Source organism: Nomascus leucogenys, chromosome 13 (genome assembly GCF_006542625.1).
Source record: "Nomascus leucogenys isolate Asia chromosome 13, Asia_NLE_v1, whole genome shotgun sequence".
NCBI lineage: Eukaryota > Metazoa > Chordata > Mammalia > Primates > Hylobatidae > Nomascus > Nomascus leucogenys.
The window spans coordinates 69,963,794-69,988,768 of NC_044393.1; the positions used below are offsets into that span (position 1 = coordinate 69,963,794).

The 24,975-nt window shown below is 35.6% G+C and overlaps 1 protein-coding gene across 2 annotated transcripts in view; it reads right to left on the reverse strand.

Annotated features, from left to right (window-relative positions):
- Positions 1-24,975, reverse strand: part of TSPAN12 (tetraspanin 12) — a 72,511-nt gene that overhangs the window by 25,778 nt on the left and 21,758 nt on the right. For both annotated transcript variants that reach the window (XM_030826490.1, XM_030826491.1), the window contains exon 5: positions 2,129-2,203. In XM_030826490.1, the coding sequence (XP_030682350.1) occupies positions 2,129-2,203 (75 nt within the window). The remainder of the gene's footprint in view (positions 1-2,128; positions 2,204-24,975) is intronic.

A 24,975-nucleotide genomic window follows, 5' to 3' on the forward strand; every position in this document is an offset into this window, starting at 1 on the left:
TTAAAATCCACAAAAAAGTAAACCAATTGCTAAAATCCTTTTAATTACCAAACAGAACACAATAAAAAGCTGGGGTAACAGGATCCAGAACTAATGATAAGATGTACTCTCTATGGCTTAAATGTCAAGGAGACACATTTATCATTTGAAAACAGAAAAAAATTAGAGAGACAATCTCTTGACCAGTAAACCACAGAAACTGATTCCCTGGAGCCAAGTACTTTTTCACTCCCCTAATAAAGTTTCCAGAGACAGGGAGAAAATATGATTTTCAAAGACAGCAAACAAATTCCTATATTAATGGGAGTTTTCATGTTAATAAAAGCTCTTACTTTATATTAAACTAGTTAGAATCTGAGCTAACTTTTCACCTTTTCAGGAACTCTCTCTACTTACTTAGTGCCATTGTACATTGGAAGCATGAGTGTCTTCACAGAGATACATATGTGTGAGTGTGCCAAAGCACCACTGACATGTAAATTGGAGTGTGTAGAGTAGCCACTAGTCTGTGGTTACTACTTAGTATTCAAAACAGTCTCGAAGCACAATAGTAGATTCACCAAAGAATCTTTGAAGACTACATCAGCACCAGAAATGACTTCTATTTTACTGTTCAATTGCCAAATGACTCCCTTCGCTCTGAAACAAATATAATCTTTCTCTCTTCTAGAGAGTTACTACATTTTAAAATGTTGAAGACGCACCAGGGAACTTGTCACAGATGCAAATGCCCCGTCCTTGCCCTTTCCTCCCCACCTTCCCCTCCATTCTGATTGAGCACATCTGGGCTGGAACCCAATAATGCATATTTTTAAGAATCATCCTGGGTGGCTCCTACTGCAGATGGCCCAAGAACTACACATGGAAAAACACCATTTTACTAAAACAGAATTACTCTACAAAGTTTATGAGGAAAAAGTCTGGCCTCCCTCCATGAAAACCACCAGAATTCACAGACATGCAAAAGCGTTCGACATCACATCACTAGCAATAAATGCACTAATTTCCCTCAATGAAGTAAGCAAATGTTAATAAGTAATAATACCCAATCAGTGCAAGGGTGAAGTGCGAGTGGTAAGCCAAACATGACTAGTAAAAATCTTAAGACTGAGAAATGTTATGCTCATTTATAGCTAGCTATAAAAGTTGTCCCAGCCATTTCAACTGCTGAAATAAAAGATAAAAAATGATGAATAGCTATTTTCAAGTAGCCAAGTGTGGAACTGTGAGAGTGTTTCTAGATTGTGCTAAACACACAGCAATTCTTCAAATACACCTCTTACTTAAGGTGGAAAATGGTTCTGCCTGTTGCAAACAGGAGATGTAGGCTTCCTAGTCATCTGTTCACTATTGCAGTCAGCATTTTATAACGCTTTATGTAGGTGTTCAAGAATTTTCAAACTAATCATTTGTGAATGTGAATCTTTTCTATTATTAACTTCAAAATTGGTAAAATTATTTTAGAACATATACTATTTTTAGTCTACGATAGCCATGTTTAAGCAGCCTGTGGAATTAAAGACATATACAGAGTATACCAAATAAAATTTTACAAATTATGGTTTGGAAATGTGCTTTAGACACAGAAAAGAAAATGTTAGTTTTCAGAAGTATTGGGACTATTAACTGCTATCACGTAGCATAAACATTCAAATTAATAATCACGTGCCTAAATTACTCTAAAATATTGATATGGTTAGGCTTTGTGTCCCCACCCAAATCTCATCTTGAGTCGTAATCCCCTATCCCCATATATCAAGGGACAGACTAGGTGGAGGTAATTGAATCACAGGGCGGTTTCCCTCACGCTGTTCTTTTGATAGTGGGTGAGTTCCCAAGAGATCTGATGGTTTTCTAAGGGGCTCTTCCCCCTTCGCTCAACACTTCTCCTTCCTCCCGCCATGTGAAGAAGGTGTCTTGCTTCCTCTTCACCTTCTGCCATGATTGTAAGTTTCCTGACGCCTCCCCAGCCATGCTGAACTGTGAGTTAACTAAAGGTCTTTCCTTTACAAATTACCCAGTCTTGGGCAGTTCTTTCATAGCGGTGTGAAAATGAACTAATACAAGTATCTAATTTAAAAGGCTGAACTGTCATTTTAGATTGTTATTATATCTATTTTGAACTCACCATAAGTTCCTGTTCATATGTCCAAACGCCACAAGCCAGTTCTACACAGAAAATGACAAGCAAACTTCCAAAGTACTGTAGAAAAACAGAAAGGTATGCTGTTATTATAATACCAAAATAAAGTAGGCTCCTCAAAGACAAACTTGGTATTATGTTTACCTAGTGAACAAGAAAACAGAGGCAAGTTTTCATGAAGCCCCTCAGAGGCACATGGGGAAATTATCAGCAAATTTGGAAATATCTGCAGATAACATTTAATATTCATGTCAGTGAGCCCTAATTTATTAGCTGTCTCCTGAGAAAAATCTTTTACAAACGCCCCTACTTTCATTAGGATAAATAAGAATTTACATGTTCTAGTTTGATAAACTTTAATCAAGTTCTCCAAGAAAGGGAACCTAACTCCTTTCAAAGTGGACGAGGTGAAGTCAAGAAGTTCAATGCTCTGCCCCATGAGCAGATTTTAACTCATTCTTCTAGGCAATGGGGATTGGGGGGATCTCCTTTGCATTCTTAGAAAAAGCACAACATAGAACAAAATCTCAACTACTGTTGACACTTTATATAGTAAGTTTCTATTATGGGGAAGGCACTTGGGATATATAAAAGAATATCAAAATTCTGATAAGGTATGCGTAGGCAAAAAAATAACACAAAGTTGAATACAGTGTCAGAAACAGAAATGGAGATAAAAATTCAAGATTCCTATGAAATAGAGAAATATGCAGTGTTCCAAAAGGTGAAGAGGATTGGAACAAAGAAGAGAAGAGAGAATACCAGGCAAATAAAAGCCATGAACAAGTGTGCAGAGTCAGCTGCAAAGTCAAGCAAAGAATCGGGAACAGGAAACAGATCCATCTAGCTGGAGTGGGGTGGTCAGAAAGAGGAATGAGAAGAGATCGTATGTGAAAGATGGACTGAAGCCAGATTAGGGTGAACTTTGAATAATACACTAGTCAATGTTAAATCCATCATGTAGGCATTAAGGCAGCATCTGTCAAAGGTTCTGAAGAGGGGAATGAAATTATAAACTGATAAAATAAAGGCAAAGTTCTCAATGATTTGGAAAAAGGAAGGCTAAGGGGGACGGTGAAGATCCCTTAGAAGGCAGCACAAGAGGAGGCATGAAGTGAGCAGCTGAACTTAGATGGTAGCCTTGCAAATAGGCAGAAAAGAATCATTTTAAAAGGTATAGGAAAAGAAAATTGACAAGGCATTAGACTCATTGAATTTAGAATGGAGGAGAATGGTGTATTTCACCAAAGCAGGGAAATTGTCAGGGGTAAATAACTCTGTGGGAAGATAAAAAATCTAATTTTATTTGATTAACATAAAAATGTTTATCTAAGTATCAGAAATGTAGATTCGGCTGAGTGTGGTGGCTCAGGCTTGTAATCTCAACATTTGGGTTTTGGGAGGCAGGAGGGTCGCATTTTAAAGACCTCATTTTAAAGATCACCTTTATAAAAAGACCTTCCCTGATCACCCAGTCCAAGGTAGCTCCCAGGAATTCGAGACCAGCCTGGAAAATATAATGAGACCCCATATCTACAAAAAGAAAAAAAGAAGAAGAAAAGAAAATTAGCCAGGCATGGTGGTATGTGTTTGTAATCCTAACACTTTGGGAGGCTGAGGTGGGAGGATCACTTGAGCCCAGAAGATTGAGGCTGTAGTGAGCAATGATCATGCCACAGCACTTCAGCCTGGGTGACAGAGAGAGAACCTGTCTCACAAAAAATGTAGATTTGAAGCCCACATAGCCAAGGGTGGAATTGAAAACCATTATTATGATTAGAAAAAACCAGCAACTTTTGGATAGTGCTGTTTATCAAGTACTTTCACAATTAATTCACTCAAGAATCCTGTGAAACAGATAAGGCTACCTCATTTTACAAACAAGAAAATTAACACAAACAGCAGATAATGTGACTTCCACAAGAATGTGCATAATGAATTTGGGAGGACTGGATCACTGTAGCTGTGTTCCTGTGTCACACCTTGCCCAGTCGTGGTGGTAATTTTACAGAGGCAAGCAGCAAAAATACAAGAAAGAACAAGCTCTCTGAAAATCATCCTACTAACTTCAGCAGGAATAAAATTTCAATGAAATTATGAATATTCCATTCTACTTACAGTGGGAGGTCAGGGTGGGAGTACCAGGTAGTGACGATTTGTGAATATGCTCCTTCACTGGACTGAAAGCTCCACTAAGGGCAGGTACTTTCTTGCATTCCTCATCACATAATAGGTGTTCAATGAGTATTTGTTAAGTAAAAGAATAAATGCAAACAAAGCAGAAAAGTATGATAGTGAGTAGGACTGGGAGCTACCTGGGACTGGGTGATCAGGGAAGGTCTTTTTATAAAAGTGATCTTTAAAATGAGTCAGTACAGACAAGAAAGAAGCAATGCTGTTAAGACTTCAGAAAAAAGCAATCCAGGAAGAGGAAATACCAAGTGTGATGTGGCCTTACATGGTGAGCTAGCTAGTTAAAAACACAGTGGTAACTGACACACAGAAAGAATGGAATGGGGTACAGGGTATGCAAGTAGATGTTGTGAGGTGCAAAGAAACAGATCATCCTGAGCCATGGAAAGGATTTTGGATTTTATTCTATGGGTAATTCAAATCCGTTAGCAGGTGGCGTGATCTAACGTACATTATAAAAACATAATTCTGGCAATTTTGTGAAAAAATGGCCTGTAGAAAAGCAAGGTGTGATGAATCTAATAAAAGATTGCAGAAGTAGATTGAAGGCAAGAAAATGGAAAAAGTGGACTGAATTAGGATTATAAGCCATCAGGATTCAAACTTAAAGTTTCTTCGTTCATAATATTTGCTAATAAAAGGGGGAGTGGAGTATAAAATATAGAAAATGGGGCTGATTTTCTACTACCATAACATACCTCCTATGATTTAAAAATATAAATCACTGCTATTAGTTTTAATCTGCTTCCTTCATATTTCTTTCATATAAAAAATAAAGAATATATAACTGCATAATCTCTCAGACAATAACACAGCTTCAAAATAAGTGTTGGTTCAAAGGATAAAGTAGTATTTTGTTAAGGGGCTCTCAGTTTGAAGGCTACTTTTATTTTTGGCATACGCAATACTCATGGTCAGCTTTAATATATTCAGATATCATTTCAAAGTATTGTTATTTCTAGGCCTTACTTTAAAGATTTCAGCCTTAAAAGTATGATTAGAAGAAATTTTGTGAGCATAGTATTTCAAGCCAATTTTTATCCAAACTTTCTTTAATGTTTTACTTAAGAGATTTCTAGACATAAAAAATATTATATTTGCATCTTATGTTACAAAGAGACCAAATGTTCAGTAACTACATACGGGATCACTTTTCTAATCTTTGATAAGAAAAGACCCTTAGAGACAGTGAGACTCCAGAGAAAAATTAAACTATGAGACATTTTTTGATCTCTCAGATTCTTAACCTAAATTTGTTTCATATTAGATGTCTGGCTACAATGAAAACCAAAGCATCCCTGAAAAGGCAAGATATGTTTATCAATAAAACATGGACATAGATGATGATTATAAAGAAAATAGGAAATGCCCTGAGTTTGCCTTGAGGATAACCATGTAAATTTCTTGACCGGTTTTATAACCTTTTAAATCATACTTGAATATTCTCTCATTATCTGCCTCTTGGAGTCATTAATCAGTCTGCAAATGTTGCCCATGATTGGTATGGAGGAGCTAAGTTTCCTATGAGCTGGACACGCTTAACTCTGGGAAAACTCCAAAATGACTGTATCTTTCAGATTTCCAATGGTTTCATATGATGCCAGTTCTCCCATACAAAATAATTTTTTTTCTTTATTCCACTAACACTCAGGAACACTGATTAGTTTGACTTTGAGGTTGAAAAGACAAGTTTCATCAACATTATAACACTTTCTTGGAATAAATTAAATTTAAAATTTGATTCAAATAAAATATTTTTAAAATGATGTTGCAGCTTCACGGTCAGCTGTCTTTTCTTTGTTGTTATTGCTGTAGCCTGAAACATCTAGTCTTCTAATTCCAAGGAAAACATTAAATGTCAAATTCAGCCTTAATACAGGATAAAGAGACCATCTGCATCTACCCCTAAATTTTCTTTTGTGGTGAGATCTGAGTCCTTGATAAAGTGATTCTCGTACTGATTATTGCACTGAGAATCACTCAGCTGCTATTTAAAGAGCTGGATTTGAAGCATCTATAAAGCATGACGTTAATATTAATTTCAGTAAAACAAAATTAGCCCAGAATTAAATAGTTCCTGCTGAGCTGTTTTGTGGTATGAAGTGTACATCCCTATCAATGTCACTACACAAACACTTGTTGTCTTCAACATTACTGGGAACAGGTATGTATCTCCCCTGATGGTGGCAGCAAGTGTTCCTCATGTTTCTTGCTGTCCCAATGCATATGGTTTGATGAGATGGTCTGTACCAGTCTAGTTTGCAAAGCAACTCACCCTCTCTTCTCCTAGTGGGTTTTCTTTCTAGAATGATGAAAAGTGCTCTGAATTTGGAGTTAGATTTAAGTTCAAAACCAGCTCTGAAACATATTGTGTGACCTTTAGCAAACCATTTAACTGTCCTTGTCAGTTTGCCTATCTGCCTGATAAAGATAAAAAAAAAAGAACCCCCTTTTACAGTTGCCATCAAGGTAGATTTGATACATGGGAAAACGCTTTGGAAAATGGAAAGCATTATAAAAAGTGCTATTCTGTACTAGTCTGTGAAACACCATCCATAATGACTTGTCTTCTCTTTCCGTACATAGCCTTCATTCTCTGCAGTGTGCCACAGTGTCTTCCTCATCATTGTTTTCCAGGATTTTACCTCCTATTCTTTATTTTTTTTTACTTTTCTCCCTCCCTCTGTGTGTTGGGGTTTCCTTGTCTGCTGTATTTCAGGTCTCAGAGACTTTGGCTTATAAACCACTTGGCTATCCTACTCAAGTCACAGTGCTCCCTCCACTGCCAGATCATCAGTTCTGGCTGGCAAGGATCTTGTTCTTAAACATTATTTTATCCCCAGTGCCCAAGCAGCACCTGTCACACAGCGGGTATTGGGTGGAATGTCAGTGGAAATAATGACCAGTTTACCAACTAAGACCAATTTCAGTATTCCCTTGGGTTTCTCTAATTTGAACCTTGAGTGTCTTATTAACATTTGACTCCCCTTGATTTCTGCCTACACATTTCTATTGTAAATATTGCCTCTCTTTTACCAGCGTCTTTTCCGTAGATTATGCTATAATAATCCAGTATGCCTTTAAACATTTAACACAATTTACAAGTGAAAGAAAGGGCGTAACGTGCAGACTCTCCCCATCTCAAGCTACTACCATCTAAACATTTTAAGCGAATGAAGAATGAATAAATGTGTGTCTATATGGGAAATTAGAATGTCATTATTTCCATTATAAACTATTTTACTTGCTTTGAAAAATTGTTCAATACAGAGTTCCTGAAAATATCTAATCTCCCCTACTATAGACCAACTAAAACTTGTTTTCCACAAATAAGTTTTATTCCTAAACCTACGTGCATGAAAAAAAAATTGCATCTAACGCAGCACTCTGATAATAGGATACACCCCCTAAATGATGTAATCAATCAGAGATTTTTTCACCAAGTCACTGAAGCTGAGAATAAATAACTTTCAGTTCAAAGATGAGCGCCTTCATGTTTTAGGTAATAGAAGATTAAATAAAACAATGTCCGTGAAATTGTCTTGTTGACTTAAAAAAAATGCTGTAAAAATGGAAGAACATAGGCTTTGAAATAAAATAGACCTGGCTTCAGATTTTGGCTACTTGACATATCCATTGGCTAGTCTTGGGCAAACCACTACACCTCAGTTTCCTCATTTGTAAAGTGAGAATGTTAAAATTACCTTGCAATGTTGTGCAAAATATTCCATAAGGTAAAGTGCTGCTTCCTTGTAAGCACTTCCTAAAAAGTAGCCATTATTAACCATATCATAATCTCTACTAGAATATAAACTCCACATGAACAAGAGGTATCATTGTGTTTTAAATACTTACCACTCTACCTGGCACATAGCAGACACTCAATATATATATTTCTTGAGTAGAGGTAATTAGGATTAGAGGATGAGAATGATGGTGTATAAAATTGCTCATCCTCCTGAGACTATCAGTGTCACCCCCGCAAAAGGGTGTCTAATCCCAAAGGCTATTACATGAACTTTTAGTAAAATCCCTGTCCAGTGAGACTGTATTTGGTATTTTCCAAAACATCTTTATTATAAAACTAAAGCAGGATGGGTGTGGAGGGTGGGGAATGCAACTTCTTTTTTAAAAGTAGTGAAATCAATTTGTCTGTTATCTTAAACAAACTGAGGTTGGTCACAGAATGACCAGAATGACATGTTACTAGTCCCTTTGTCCACTGGAAGTATCTGAGAAGGAAAGGAAGGGCTTGACACCCACCTTCCTATTTAAGCCCTTGGGGATGTGTGGGTAAATGCATCCCCTCGTAGAAACAAAGAGGATTAATTCCCCCCACATTTAAAGTTATTTCACATCACTATATGTACACAGACAAAATAGTAAAATCTCAAAGAAGGCCCTTTTCTTAAAGAAATATTTATTTATAAAAATGATCTGCTTCCCAGATACTACCACCCCCTAGGATTTCCCCCCTAAAGAAAGCAGATTCAACACTTGCCCTTATCACTTCTTCCCTTGAAACTTCACTAAAACAATAGTAAAGGCACATTTTAAAAGGCATAATCCCAGAGAAAACTGAAAAAAGGAAAAAGAGACAACAGCAAGTATATTTTGGAAAAGTGCAAAGCAGAGAGCAGAGTGGCAAATTTCTCAGCAGTCCCCCAAAAGCTGAATGCTAAAGCAATAGTGGGAAAACCTGATTCACATCACAGAGTCCCCAAAATACTCAGGTATTGGCAGCCCTGAGGTGGGGAAAAAGAGAGAAAGACTTGTTGAAAACCCCACTTAGGAAGAAGTTAGACCTCCCCCAAACACAGGCCCCTCTCTCATCCTATGCAGCAGGGTGACTACCCTACCTTCAGCAATAGAGATGCTTGAGGAAGCGGAGACATTAAAATAGAGAGTCAGGATTGGGGACAGCAGGTACAGTAGATGACAAAGTACAGTACTAGAAACACAGAATTGAAGGCCAAATTTACATACCTTTCCTACAAAGGTTCAAGACTCAAATCAAACCAAAATAGCAGTGGACTTCTAAAGGACAGCAAATGAGTGTCTTCAAAATTCTGAGGAAAAAAGTTATTTCCAATCTGGAATTGTATAGCCATCAGAATTAATGCATGAGGGTTTATAAAGCCATTTCCAGGCATATAGGCTTTAAAAAATTTCCTATGAATGCTTTTTCCGGAAATTACTGGAAGACATGCTTCCTAAAATGAGAGACTAAACAGAGAAGGACAATGACTTGGAATCCAGGAAACAGAGGTTCTAAAATAAAAGGGAGGCAAAGGAAATTCCAGAATGGAATATCATGGGATATACTTTTACTACCTGAAGCAATAGCTTCAGGAGGCCTAGGCTGGAGCAGGTCTAGAATGTTCTGATTTATATATATATATAATCAGATATATGTACATATATATGTATATATCATCAGATATATGTACATATATATATATTCGATGAAATGCCCAATATATTTAACTATATAAAGAAAAAACTTACACCAGAAGGAAGTAATTCAGAGTTGAATTAAACATAAATACATAAAACAACAAGACAAAGAAATTGATGAATTTCAAGAAAAACAACAGATCATTCCAGAAAGAAAATGTAAACCCAGTACTTTATCAGACCCAGCTGTAAACAGCATTTACATGGTCATAATCATGTAAACACCAATCTAACCAAAATTATGAAATGTCTGGGTTGAGGTGAGATAGGAAGTATGGTGGGTGAGGCACAGCAGGAAAGGGTGCCAGTTCTTCATCTTCCATAAGGGGAAGCCAATGGATAGTGCCCAAAACTAAAAACTAAAAGAAGAGTTACATAAATATATGATTTAGACATATGGAAGTAAATTCTAAAGGAATCTGCTCAAACAAAATTGAAAGCAATTGCCTCATGGGTGTGGAAAATGCCAGGATGAATTGACTGCAATGTTTTATCATAAGCTTTTTGGAACTAAATTAGCTCTCTAAATTATGTGCTTGGAGCACACTGATAAAAGTAAAAACAAAATTAAAACAAACAATAGCCCTCTGGAGCCTTTGACACCAAAGAGAAAAGACTTGGTAGCTGAAGGACTTTAAATATGTTTTACATAGAAAATTGTAAGTGGCGCAATTATACTTCAGGGTTATGGGAGGCAAAGGAGGTGAGTGGAGATTGGAAATATTCTAACTGCTCAGGTACAGTCTTCCTTTCCCTAAATGTATCCTCAGTAATTCAAAATAGAAATGGTATAACAAAAATATAAAAAATGTATACCCAGGCTAGACCCTGCTTTGAAATGTGAATTTCTTCTGCAATATTGCCCATTAAAACTATACATTTGGGAGGCCAAAGTGAGCAGATCACAAGGTCAAGAGATCAAGACCATCCTGGCCATAATGGTGAAACCCCATCTCTACTAAAAATACAAAAAAAAAAAAAATTAGCTAGGCATGATGGCACACGCCTATAGTCCCAGCTACCAGAGAGGCTGAGGCAGGAGAATCCATTGAACCTGGGAGGTGGAGGTTGCAGTGAGCCAACATGGTGCCATTGCACTCCAGCCTGGTGATAGAGCGAGACTCCATCTCAAAAAAAATTTAAAAAGCCTATACATACTGTTTGCTCAAATGAGTGTGAGTTGAATTATTTTCCATGTTCATTCATTTCAGTCACAAAATCATAGAACCTAGAATTCTGTTATTGTCAATTTCATTCAATGATAGTCTGAATTTTGTTTATTTGTATTCTATTGCATCTCAATGAATGAGAAAGTGAATTTTTTCTTTTTACATCTTTACTTCTTTACTGTTAATAATGGGTATTAACAAACTTTCTAAAAAGACAATATTTGCTTTTGTATTAAATATTTCCAATAATTTTCACTTTGGGGAAAATTGACTTTTTTAAATTTTCATTTCTAACTTTTATTCATCTAATGAAAACAAAAAAGCAATCTTCTCTAACAAAGCCAATCAATATATTGAGTGCCTATATTTTGGAAAGTATTAAACTTGGTAAAAGCAGTTGAAAAACATAAGAAAAGATACCTTCAATTACTAAGAGCATGTTTAGAGAAAATATACTCTCTACACATAAAGCTTAACACCCTCATTCCTTTCACCTTCAAAAAGAAACGACTCTATGATATACATTATCTAAAGAAAACAAAAAACCCTATATCTAACTCACCACAAATAGAAAAGGCAATTATTTTCCAAACTGTTTTTCTATATAAATGCCACTGCAAAAGAATTTTTACATTAAAAGAATTGAAATGTTTTCCTTGAACACCTTTACATAAGTTTTTTTTGTGCAAGCAAGCAGATAATTAACCAAGTGTCACAGAATCCCCCTCAATAAGAATCTGCTACACTGAAAGAAAAGTAAAAAGTATAAACAACATAAAAGTTATTTTAACTTACTGTTCTCTGAATTTATAACTAAAAACTCAGACAGTTTTTTCATAAGTAACATTCAACATGATTTAAAACCACAAAAGTCAGATTTGCTTATCTTGTAAAATTGATACAACCTGTGATTCATCTCTCCCCAACTAAAAGTTATTTCAAAATATAACATACTTTACTGGACATTTTAATATTTTAAAACATGGTGCCTCTTGACTCCTATCTACATGCTACATAGCCAACACTTCTAATAAACAAAAAGTTTGATGAAAGGCCTACATTCACTAAATGATAAATGATAAACTCCAGTCTCTATCCTGTCAAATACTAAACTCTGCAAACTTTCAGTGCTAAGTATCTTTATGGCAGTTGTTTATTTTTCCTTTCCCAGTGATTGGAGGTTTAAAAATATTATGTTACTTACAGTTAGTAAATAAGGGAATTCCATTGCCAAATATTTGTACAAGATAATGGAACAGCCGTCCTTCTATTAAGAATCCATGGGGACTGAAATACTAACAACCTCAAGAGTACTTGCTGCTGAAAACACATATACACACAGAGCCTCTATTTTAGCTATAGCAGATACACACTTGGTAATTTCTGAAGGTCAATCATTCACCATGTCAATATCTCTCTATGGTTTTTTTTTAAAAGTCCATAGAATCAGGTCAGCCTGATTTAGGAAAAATAAATTAGAACTATAGACCAATGGTTAAAGAAATAGTCTTATCTTAGAGACCGTCCCAAGCCCACCAGTATCAATAACTACTCAGGACATACAGAAATTTAAGCTCAGGTTAAAAATTTATGGTCCTTTGTGCATGCTTGTCCTTGAATAAATACTGAATATTTTTTCTAAAATTATATCTTAATTTACTCCCCTTTTCAGTTTCATTTACATTAATAATTGCTGAGCTAATTTCTTATTAAAGATGTTGGTGAAATTCAAACTAGTAAGGGTTTGCTTCATGTGATGTTCAAACTACTAGACAGAGAAATGTGTTATGCCAGGATGTGCCAGTCTAGCTGAGGGCTACAAGTTCCCAGGGTCAATGATGTACATCATGAGAGGTAAGGCATTAACGGTCAGTCAGCAAAACATCGGGGCACACTAGAGAAGTCACCATGTATATGGTGTCTATTGTCTGGTAAGCTAAGTCAGCTAAAATGTGCAAGCTCAGCCCTATCTCAAAAGATTTACAGGCTGTTACTGGTTTCTGAAGAGGGTATCTATACAGATTATTGGGCCATTCCTAAGAATGTGAGACAGGGGTCCCCATTACCAAAACCCATACATGAACATGCAAACAGGAAGGAGCCTTAGCAATATCTCAAGCAACACAGCCAAAATAATACCACACACAATTCTGACCCTTATCGTGCCTCTCACTCAGACCTAACCAAATGTGTCCAGATACTTCCCAAACAAAAGAGGAGAATGAGTTCACTATAGTCAGCATCTTTATTTTTATTAAATTTTTTTCGGAGACAGAGTCTCATTCTTTCACCCAGGCTGCAGTGCTGTGGCATGATCTCGGCTCACCGCAACCTCCCCATCCCAGGTTCAAGTGATTCTCCTGCCTCAGCCTCCCAAGTAGCTGGCACTACAGGCATGCACTACCATGCCCGGCTAATTTTTGTATTTTTAGTAGAGATGAGGTTTCACCACGTTGGCCAGGCTGGTCTCAAACTCTTGACCTCAAGTGATCCACCTGCCTCGGCCTCCCAAAATGCAGGTGTGAGCCACTACGCCCCACCAATAGTCAGCATCTTTATGAAAACACTTTCATAAGACAACAAGTTAGGAAATGAGAAGTTTTAAAAGATGTTTGATTAGGTGAAAGAAAACTCGTACTATAATAGCTGTAAACAACTTTTTAGCTTATCTATAACTCTATGCCTGCAAAAGTATCTCCTTCTAAATCACATTTTTTGCTTTCAAACAAGATAAATATTTTTGTATATTCTCCAGAATGACCACAAACCCTATTTGTTAAAAAAGGGTATTAAAGGAAATAGTTTCCTTTAAATTTTACAAATCCACATATATAAATATGTCTTACAAGTAAACAGCTTGTTCTTTTCATTGATAAATATATTCATGCAAATATACTTTGTTCCTAAACCATAAATATTTTTATTCCCACAGAAAAAAAGCAGAAGAACATAATTATTTGTGAATATTACACTCTGATTCACAGTCATGCTCAATGTTAGGAGAAGAAAAACGATGTATAAACAATGATAAAATTATTAAATCACCGAAGTTGCCAAAACATCAGTAATTCAGTCTAAATGACAGAAGTTTGAATTAACTAAAAATTACAGAATAATTGTAAAGAAATGCACTTTTGTTACAACAAATATTTGAATATAACAATGTTGAAAAGACCTGCTTTTATAAACAAACCAATGATGATGTGAGGAAAGCACATCCATTATCTCTAAGTAAATGTTTTTAATATTCTTGAAAAGTTTATTTGTAAAAATTTGTTCTCCAGGTTTGTCTAAGCAGTCCTACCACAGTCCTCTGACACTAGTTGTTTAAGAAAAGTATTTTCCCTGAGGCTGAAAAATCACTGCAGCGTTCCAAAGAACTAAAGTTGTAACCCTCAGCAAGGTCCTCTTGGTGCTGGCTTGTTTCCCTAAACTCACCTTAGCCCAGCACCCAGTGTCTAGACGCCTAATTTAGCTTAGTCACTATATTTTTAGTATCAAATCTGAACTAAAGACATCTTGATTAATAGAATTTTATTTATAATGACATCTGGAAAAAATCTAAAACATTAGATGGACTTCCCCACTTGAGTACCTTTATTTGCTCATCAGTAAAGGCATATTGTCAGAATTAAAGTATCTTCTCCATTCTCTCTTCTATCATTAAAAAAGGTTATCAAAATGTGATATTCCCTTACTTAGCCAAGAGTAACAAGACCAGGTATCCATTTCTCCGAGGTAAATGAGCAGAAGGTCCAGGATTAGGGACTAGACACTCCTACCAGGGATACATAGCAAAAGATAGATCACATCGTGCTTCTGCTCACAAAACTTCAGATCACAGAGTATGCATGACATTCAATTTGGCACCAGCTCACACAGCCAAGTCTCAGCCATATCTGGTACACATCTACCCTAAGACATACATGTGCCCTTCTCCAAGCCCACTGTGAGCTTTCCAGTTTTATCACAATTGTTCCTTCCACCAGCCTTTGGGTCCTCCAAAGCTCCTTTCTCCCCTGGCCCACTGTCCACCAACCACTCACTGCCCCTTGCCCTTCTTCATCACATCTCAGTTCAAACACGTCCTCAGGTCCCTTTGTTAAATGTTCTTAACAGAAGACAACTATTGTTCCTCAGAGTTTGTTTGTTTGTTTTTTACAGTACCTTTAAAAACACAGAGAGAACTTTTGGAATGAAAATATTTTCCTAATAAAAGGTAAAAAACCCTAATTGTCTCATTAGAAGTTCTCAGTCTGTGCTTCAACTCAGCTGTGCAAGACCTACACAGAATGCAAAACTGTAAAATATTTTAAATGCTTGTTTACTGGAAAAGACACTGCAATGATTCATATTTTACTTAATTAGAAATTATTTTTAAGTTGCTATCATCTAATAAAATTCTGTTATTTTATTAACTCTTTAGAATTGTATTAATATTCTTCTTAAAGATAATGTTTCTAAAATGTCATTATTTTAAGGAAATTTGTTGTTTCTAAAGTTTAAAGTTTTATAACTAAAATAATGGCTATATAAAGAAAATTCAGGAATAACCACTTATTTTAGAATAATTCAAATGCACTGCTTAACAGAAATACAAAGTGATACAACTACAGTGTTAATACATTTTAAATACAATTTAAATTATTGTTTCTGTCATCTAAGCTGAGAAGATTTATCTTAGCCTGAGCATGTAACCTGAGCCTATCACCTTTTCTCTGAAAAAGGGAAAAGATACATGGATTACAATTCTAAAAATGTGAGTTTTTAAAATTTATATAGTTTCCAGGAAAAGCTTACTTTAATTCATAATCTTATTTAGCCAACAACTTCATTAGACATTGCATATAAAGCAAATACTAACCATGATCTTGTTTTCCTTTTTTTTAATGTGCGAATCATATTTATTTTTTTATTTTTTATTTTTTTATTTTATTATACTTTAGGTTTTAGGGTACATGTGCACAATGTGCAGGTTTGTTACATATGTATACATGTGCCATGTTGGTGTGCTGAACCCATTAACTCGTCATTTAGCATTAGGTATCTCTCCTAATGCTGTCCCTCCCCCCTCCCCCCACCCCACAACAGGCCCCAGTGTGTAATGTTCCCCTTCCTGTGTCCGTGTGTTCTCATTGTTCAATTCCCACCTGTGAGTGAGAACATGCGGTGTTTGGTTTGTTGTCCTTGTGATAGTTTGCTGAGAATGATGGTTTCCAGCTTCATCCATGTCCCTACAAAGGACATGAACTCATCATTTTTTATGGCTACACAGTATTCCATGGTGTATATGTGCCACATTTTCTTAATCCAGTCTATCATTGTTGGACATTTGGGTTGGTTCCAAGTCATTGCTATTGTGAATAGTGTCACAATAAACATATGTGTGCATGAGTTACAATCCTTTGGGTGTATATCCAGTAATGGGATGGCTGGGTCAAATGGAATTTCTAGTTCTACATCCCTAAGGAATCGCCACACTGACTTCCACAATGGTTGAACTAGTTTACAGTCCCATCAACAGTGTAAAAGTGTTCCTATTTCTCCACATCCTCTCCAGCACCTGTTGTTTCCTGACTTTTTAATGATCGCCATTCTAACTGGTGTGAGATGGTATCTCATTGTGGTTTTGACTTGCATTTCTCTGATGGCCAGTGATGATGAGCATTTTTTCATGTGTCTTTTGGCTGCATAAATGTCTTCTTTTGAGAAGTGTCTGTTCATATCCTTTGCCCACTTTTTGATGGGGTTGTTTTTTTCTTGTAAATTTGTTTGAGTTCATTGTAGATTCTGGATATTAGCCCTTTGTCAGATGAGTAGGTTGCAAAAATTTTCTCCCATTCTGTGGGTTGCCTGTTCACTCTGATGGTAGTTTCTTTTGCTGTGCAGAAGCTCTTTAGTTTAATTAGATTCCATTTGTCAATTTTGGCTTTTGTTGCCATTGCATTTGGTGTTTTAGACATGAAGTCCTTGCCCATGCCTATGTCCTGAATGGTATTGCCTAGGTTTTCTTCTAGGGTTTTTATGGTTTTAGGTCTAACATGTAAGTCTTTAATCCATCTTGAATTAATTTTTGTATAAGGTGTAAGGAAGGGATCCAGTTTCATCTTTCTACATATGGCTAGCCAGTTTTCCCAGCACCATTTATTAAACAGGGAATCCTTTCCCCATTGCTTGTTTTTGTCAGGTTTGTCAAAGATCAGATAGTTGTAGATATGCAGCATTATTTCTGAGGGCTCTATTCTGTTCCATTGGCCTATATCTCTGTTTAGGTACCAGTACCATGCTGTTTAGGTACCAGTACCATGCTGTTTTGGTACCAGTACCATGCTGTTTTGGTAACTGTAGCCTTGTAGTATAGTTTGAAGTCAGGTAGCATGATGCCTCCAGCTTTGTTCTTTTGGCTTAGGATTGACTTGGCAACGTGGGCTCTTTTTTGGTTCCATAGGAACTTTGAAGTAGTTTTTTCCAATTCTGTGAAGAAAGTCACTGGTAGCTTGATGGGGACGGCATTGAATCTATAAATTACCTTGGGCAGTATGGCCATTTTCACAATATTGATTCTTCCTACCCATGAGCATGGAATGTTCTTCCATTTGTTTGTATCCTCTTTTATTTCATTGAACAGTGGTTTGTAGTTCTCCTTGAAAAGGTCCTTCACATCCCTTGTAAGTTGGATTCCTAGGTATTTTATTCTCTTTGAAGCAATTGTGAATGGGAGTTCACTCATGATTTGGCTCTCTGTCTGTTATTGGTGTATAAGAATGCTTGTGACTTTTGCACATTGATCTTGTATCCTGAGACTTTGCTGAAGTTGCTTATCAGCTTAAGGAGATTTTGGGCTGAGACAATGGGGTTTTCTAGATACACAATCATGTCATCTGCAAACAGGGACAATTTGACTTCCTCTTTTCCTAATTGAATGTCCTTTATTTCCTTCTCCTGCCTGATTGCCCTGGCCAGAACTTCCAACACTATGTTGAATAGGAGTGGTGAGAGAGGGCATCCCTGTCTTGTGCCAGTTTTCAATATTCCATCTAAAAGCTGCTTTCCTAACTGGCTTAAATGACTTAAATCTCTCATCTTTTACAAACGTTATCTGCCCTCTTGTTTTAACTCTCTTTACATTCAGGATACTGTTTCCTGAGTCATCTCCTTTTAAATGAATGTTTTCTAGCTTATGTTTGCCAAGGGAAGTTAGTAGAGAGACATGTGAAGTAAATAAGAAAGTGAAAATGCTGCACAATTTCTGAATTCACCTCAAGGAAGCATTCGCTGAATTGGTGACCAGTATTCACAGGTGGAATGAACATTTCAATAGCATGTGCTGCCAGAAAAATACCTGACTTTGAACTTTGCACAAACTCAGAACAGTCACCAAATCAATGGATATAGAAATATTTGGCTTATATTTAACTAAAATTATCTCAAATGTATATATCTAAAAACAATCTATAATAAGGTTTAAAATGCTTACTGTGACATAGTGCACCATACAAAAACTTGAATCATTCATATTTCAAACCCTGAAGAAAGACGAAGTTCCAATGAACAGCTAAAATCCTGTCATAAAGACCCAACACTAAGGCCATGAATATCACACAGTTGTCCTGGCCCCTGTCTCTGACACAACATTTACTTTTGAAGACATCTGCTGACATACTTTCCTGGGACATCAGAAGCCATAAAATACTTACAAGTAAATTTAACTGAGGAGTTAAAAGATCAATATGCTGAAAATTATAAAATATTGATGAAAGAAATTGAAGATGACACAAATAAATAGAAAGATATCCCATGTTCATGGATTAGAAGAATTAATATTGTTAAAATGTCCATACTATCCAAAGTGACCTACAAATTCAATGCAATCCCAATCATAACTCCAATGTCATTTTTTTACAGACACAGGAAAAAAATCCTAAAATTCCTATGGTACTACAAATTCCCCAAATAGCCAAAGTAACCTTGAGCAAAAACAACAAAGCGCAGGCATCACACTACCTGATTTTAAAATATATTATGAAGTTATACTAATCAAAACAGCATGGTATTAGCCTAAAAACAGACATATCAACCAACGGAAAAGGACAAAAAGCCCAGAAAGAAGTAAACTGACACATTTACACCCAATTGATTTTTTGACAAAGATGCCAGTAACACACAATGGGAAATGGAAAGTATCTTCAATAAAGGGGAACAACTGGATATCCATATGCAGAAGAATAAAATTACTCTTATTTCACAGCATAAGCAAAAAAACAACAAAAATGTTTTAAAGATTTAAATGTAAGACCTGAAACTGTAAAACTAGTAGAAGACAATGCATGAGAAGAGCTCCAGGACACTGATCTGAGCAATGAATTTTTTAATATGACCCCAAAGTCCAAAGTCACAGACAGAAAAAAAGCAGAAACAGACACATGAGAAAATATTAAACTACCAAGCTTCTGCATAGCAAAAGAAACAATTAGAAGAGTGAAACCCATGGATTAGGAGAAAATATTTGCAAACCATATATCTGTTAAGGGACTAATATCCAAAATATATAAGGGACTCAAACAACTCAATAGCAAGAAAGTAAATAACCCAATTAAAAAATAAGCAAAGGACCTGAACAGACATTTCTTAAAAGATGACATGCAAATACCCAACAGAAGACGAAGAGATGAAAAAAAAAATGCTCAACATCACTGTTAGGAAAACACAAATTCAAACCACAATAAAATATCAATTCGTAGCTCTTAGAATGTTTACTATCAAAAAGACAAAAGATAACAAATGTTGGCAAGGCTGTGGGGGAAAAAAATTCTGGTACACTGTTTGAGTAAATATAAATTAGTACAGCCATTATGGAGAGCAGTATGGAGGTTTTCAAAAAATTATAAATTGAATTACCATATGATCCAGCAATCTCACTTCTGAGTGTACATCCAAACGAAATGAATAGGAATGTCAAAGAGATATCTGTATTCTCATGTTCATTCCAGCATTATTCACAATAGTCAAGACATAAAAGCAACCTAAGTGTCCATCAATAGATGAATGGATAAAGAAAATCTAGTCCATATATACAACAGAATACTATACAGCCCTAAAAAAACAAGGAAATTCTGTTACTTGTGGTAACATGGATGAACCTGGATGACATTATGTTAAGTGAAATAAGCCAGCACAGAAAGACAGATACCACATGATGTTAGTTATATGTGGAACCTAAAAAGTGTTGATCTCAGAGGAATAGAGAGTAGAATGGTGGTTACTAGAGGCTGGTAAGGTGAAGAGGAGGAGGGTGAAAGGATGATTAATGGGTACAAAGTTTCAGTTAGATAGTAGGAATAACTTTTAGTGACCTATTGCATAGCATGGTGACTACAGAATGATGTATAAGTTGTATATTTAATAATTATAAGTTGTATATTTCAAAATTGCTAAAATAGTAAACTTTAAATGTTCTCACCTCAAAAAATAAGTGGGTGCAGTGGATATGTCAATTAGCTTCATCTAAGAATCCCACCATGTATACATACATCATTGAAACATCAAATTGTACCCCATAAATATATACATTACTTGAAAATTACAAATAAAAATTTTTAAATTATAACTTCTAAAGAATTCTAGCTAACAAGTCAAATAAAGTACATGTATTGAGTAGATAAGTTTCTATTATATAAAAAAGTATAAATACTGAATAATTTTTCATTTCCTGATGTCAAGCAATACAAACATTACTATCATGTAACGCTTTATCCATAATTCTACCTCAGCAAGGTTTACTGATTTCAGCCACCTTCCTCCAAGTCCCTAAGTCTTACTTAGTTCATACCCTTATCCATGGCTTCTGGGGATGATAATGTAATAACTAACGGGGCTTTCTATTGTCTCCTGCTTAAATGTGAATTATCATTTCATCACAAGCTGGAAACACCCATTGGTTCTTTACAGCCCAAAGAATAACGTCTAACTTTTTGATAAAGACCTTCATAATTGGACTTAACTTCATCTTCTTCTCACTGTACACCAACACCACAGCCACACTGACTTTCTAAGTTTTGCCTAAGCTTGCCCTGTCCCTTCACTCCTCAGTGTTTATACACACTCTTCATGTTGCTGTAAATCTCCTTCCTTCCTCATCTCCACCGGGAAACCCTTATGTATTTTCAACATACAGTTCAAATAAAGACTCTCCTGTGAAACATTCTGGAAATCTCCATTTGCTCCTGATTCTGGGTTCCACAGCAATTATTTATAAATTTAATATTATATTTTGCTTTGTAATTTTCTTTCTATTCACCCCTTTCATCTTTGTTCTCTCAAGTATCTATCACAGATGGGTACTCAATACACAATTAAGGAGGGCAAAAGGAAAGGAAAGAGGAATGAGAGGTGAGGAAGGTAAAAAGGAAAGGAGAAACTGCTTGATTCTTTGACAAGATAAGCAAAAATGATAACTACAGTAGAAATTTTAAAGTTCATTTTATAATAAGCATACCAAAAGACGATATTTTTAGAAATTAAATGACTACTGAATGCCTTGGAGTAATAAATGAAGCACAGTTAAGTCTTCTAGAAACAATGCCAGTAATTAGTTAGATGCCTTATAACAGTACTATGGTGCAGTGACACATGCATGGTCTTTGAGCATAGGCTGCATTTGAATGCTAACAACAACTACCAGCTGTGTATCTTTGGGGATCCTACTTTTCCTCATTTGTAAAACTAGTCTAATAGAGTTGCTGTGAGTATATTTTGAGAAAACAAAGGTAAAATATTGGGCAGGTACTGAACATACGGTAAATGATATGATGAGTCTTCATTTAGAAATAAAGTTTAGGCTATCAACCAAAAATATAAACAAAATAATAAAGACATACAACTTAATAGAATAATTTTAACTTAAGGACTTATGACTAGCTATATAATTATAAAATTCATGACTATGTAAGAGAAGGCCTTAAACTGAGACTCTTTAGAAAATCAATTACTACTTAAATATATTCTGATTTGCATTATGATTTTAAACAACAAACAAACAAACAAAAAACAAAAAACAAGGGGAAATTTCTCCAAGGCCATTAAAATTTCATTTGATTTCCACTAAGGAAAGCATTCAGATCTGGTTCAATCACTCTATATTTAAAGAAAGTTTTAAAAGTGCAAGCACACAATCAATAGTTATATTCAAAGTCGCTGGAAAAATAAAATTTAAAAAAAGCACTTCTCCTTTAAAAATGATTCATTTGTATTAAATACGTTAGGTACGTCCAATTTAATTTCTGACAAGCGCTTGACTACTTGTGGTTTGCTGGCAGTTGAGCATATATTTGCATCACATCCTGACAAATGATGATCTCCTGATGGTGACATTCAGCTGTTGTCAACATCATAAACATGTCTGTTCAATAAGTTTACATTCCCCCTGAGCTGGCACTGCTTTCCTAATGCCTATGTTAATAGCAAGGTAGAACTGCAATAACAAATGAATTTCATTTAGTCTACAGCTAAAGCCTTGGGAAGTACCCATCTAAGGCTTAAAACCAATTTCAATTTAGCTTCAATTTCTCTTTTAAAGGGAGAAGGAATTTCTACTACTGAAAGTACTGTGAAAGCCATGGCATATTCCAGTTTCTTTTCTTAGTCATTTTTGGCTTGTTTTCCCATTATAATTATAATTTAATTATTCTTAAACTCCTCATATAAATACATAAAAATTTCTGTTCTATGACAGTTTCACACTTACTAAGAACAAATCTAATGAGTATGTTTGCCAGATAAAGCAAACAAAAATATATATGTCCATTTAAATTTAAATTTCAATGAATAATGTTTTAATATATGTATATTCTAAACATTGCATGGGACACACTCATATTAAAACATTATTCATTGTTTATCTGAAATCAAATTTAATTGGGCATCTTGTATTTTATTTGGGAACCTTAAATTAGGGTGCTTTAACAACTTACATCTATAAATCTATCATTCAAAAGAAGGATGAAATTCATGACCAAGGTTTCTCAGAAATGTTTTCCAATAGGTGGCCTCTTAGCTCGTAGAGGTTTTCTGTTGCTTTTTGGTGAGGGCTGCGGAGAGGTTGGTTATAAAGACCTGTTTTGAGGGAGGCTCATTTACTTTTTCTTGATCAGTCTGTTGAATAATGGCATTTTTACTTTTGCTTGAACAACACAACAGCCCAGTTGCCAGCTCTTTTTTTTATATATATATAATCATTCAAGAGATATGGCAGCTCTCTAAGATACCAATTGTCTTTTGAAAAATAGCTTTCTCACACTAATCTGTTTTACAGGTCTTAAAAGTAAAACAAGACTTTGAATACAGGGAAATGGACAAGTTGGATGAATGCATTCTGCTTGTTTAAATATTTACATCCAAAATAAAAGGAAGAAACTTCCTTAAAAAATTGTTTTTAATTTGGATAAAAGGTTAAAGGGCACACAAAAAATACTGTAAGTTACTTTGCAAATATTTGCCAAAGATCTTACATCATGTCACATTCTGCACTATTTTACCGCCCACCCCCCATGAGCCATTCCCCTTGTAATCTAACCTTTTCTAACAGCCAAATTCCTCTGTTAAAATCTCACTCTCATCACTGCCTTCCAGGCAACATCTTTAATCTGATGTGCTGGTCATTCCTACTTTCACTATTCTAATTTACTGTCTGTTATTCAATGATTTAAAAAACACTTATTAAAGCAACGAGCAAGGTGAATGGTTCATATTACTAAAGTTGTTTGTAGTCTGGTAGTCTGGGTTGATTATTAAAAAGAAAAGGAAGTTTATAATAAAGGAAATACACTAGGCTTCAAAAGTTGGGAAAAGTCTATTAGAGACATCAGTAAAGGCCCAGTGAGAATGGGCTTTGCAATCAGGAACACCGAGGTCTGAATCCAAGCTCCCACCCTTATTGCTGAATGACTTGTGGCATATTACTGACCTCTCTGAACCTCATTTAATAATTACCTATCTCAGATAATTGTCGTCAGGTTTAAAATGAAAATGTTTTATACATTACAGGACACATTTGTAAACACTTAGGAAAAAAATCAGCTATTATAGAGTAAAATAACAAAATTGTTACAAATATTAGAACTAGACTGCCATGGCCTGAATATTAGATCCTCTCTTTACTAGCTGTGTAGACTTAGGCAAGTCACTTAATCTCTCTATGCCTCATTTCCTCATCTATATTAAGTGAATAATAAGGGTAATTCAAAGTTTTAGTCCAATTTTATACTCAGCAGAGAGGATAAAATTGATTAACTCATGTACAAGAACTCTTCATTTAAAACAAATTCAGGTAAAACTCTACAGCATCTGGCACTGTAAGTACTCAAGAAATGTTAACTACTTCAATTATCATCAGTGTCATAATTATTATTTAAAGAGGTAGCATTTCATATAAGTCTTCATGGGCTAGTAATATTTAAATAAAAGTACTGAGAAGAAATTTTTGGCTAAGAAGACAGCAAGAATAAACGTAGAGAAGAACAGAGCAAGAAAGTTTATTCAGGGGTCAGAAAATACAGAACCAGAGAATAATGAAGTAGATAAAAAAGCAAAAAATGGCAGATAAAGGCTCAATTGTAGAAGGGCTTGGTACACATTTGAGGTGTTGGTACATACTTCATTACCCAATAGGGAGTCTCTGCACCTGTCTGAGCAGGAAGTTAGGAAAGCCTGAACTTGGGCATCCCAGAGGAGGATAGAAAAGAGAGGACAACTTCCCAAGACTGTAGAATCTGAACTGAGAGGAGTAGGCAGCTGTTTAGAGGAGGGGGATGTGGGGAGGAAGCCAGAGAGGAAATTGCCTGAGAAACAGACCAGATGCAAATTGGTTGTGAGTGATAGATACATAGGAGTTGAGACCATAGATCATTCTTTAGCAAGAAGGAAGCTGTGTTAGGTCTAGACAGAGTAAGGACTAGAAACCTGCCATGAGAATGGAGGGAATGGAGAACAAACAGCCAAAGGCAATCAACAGGAAGG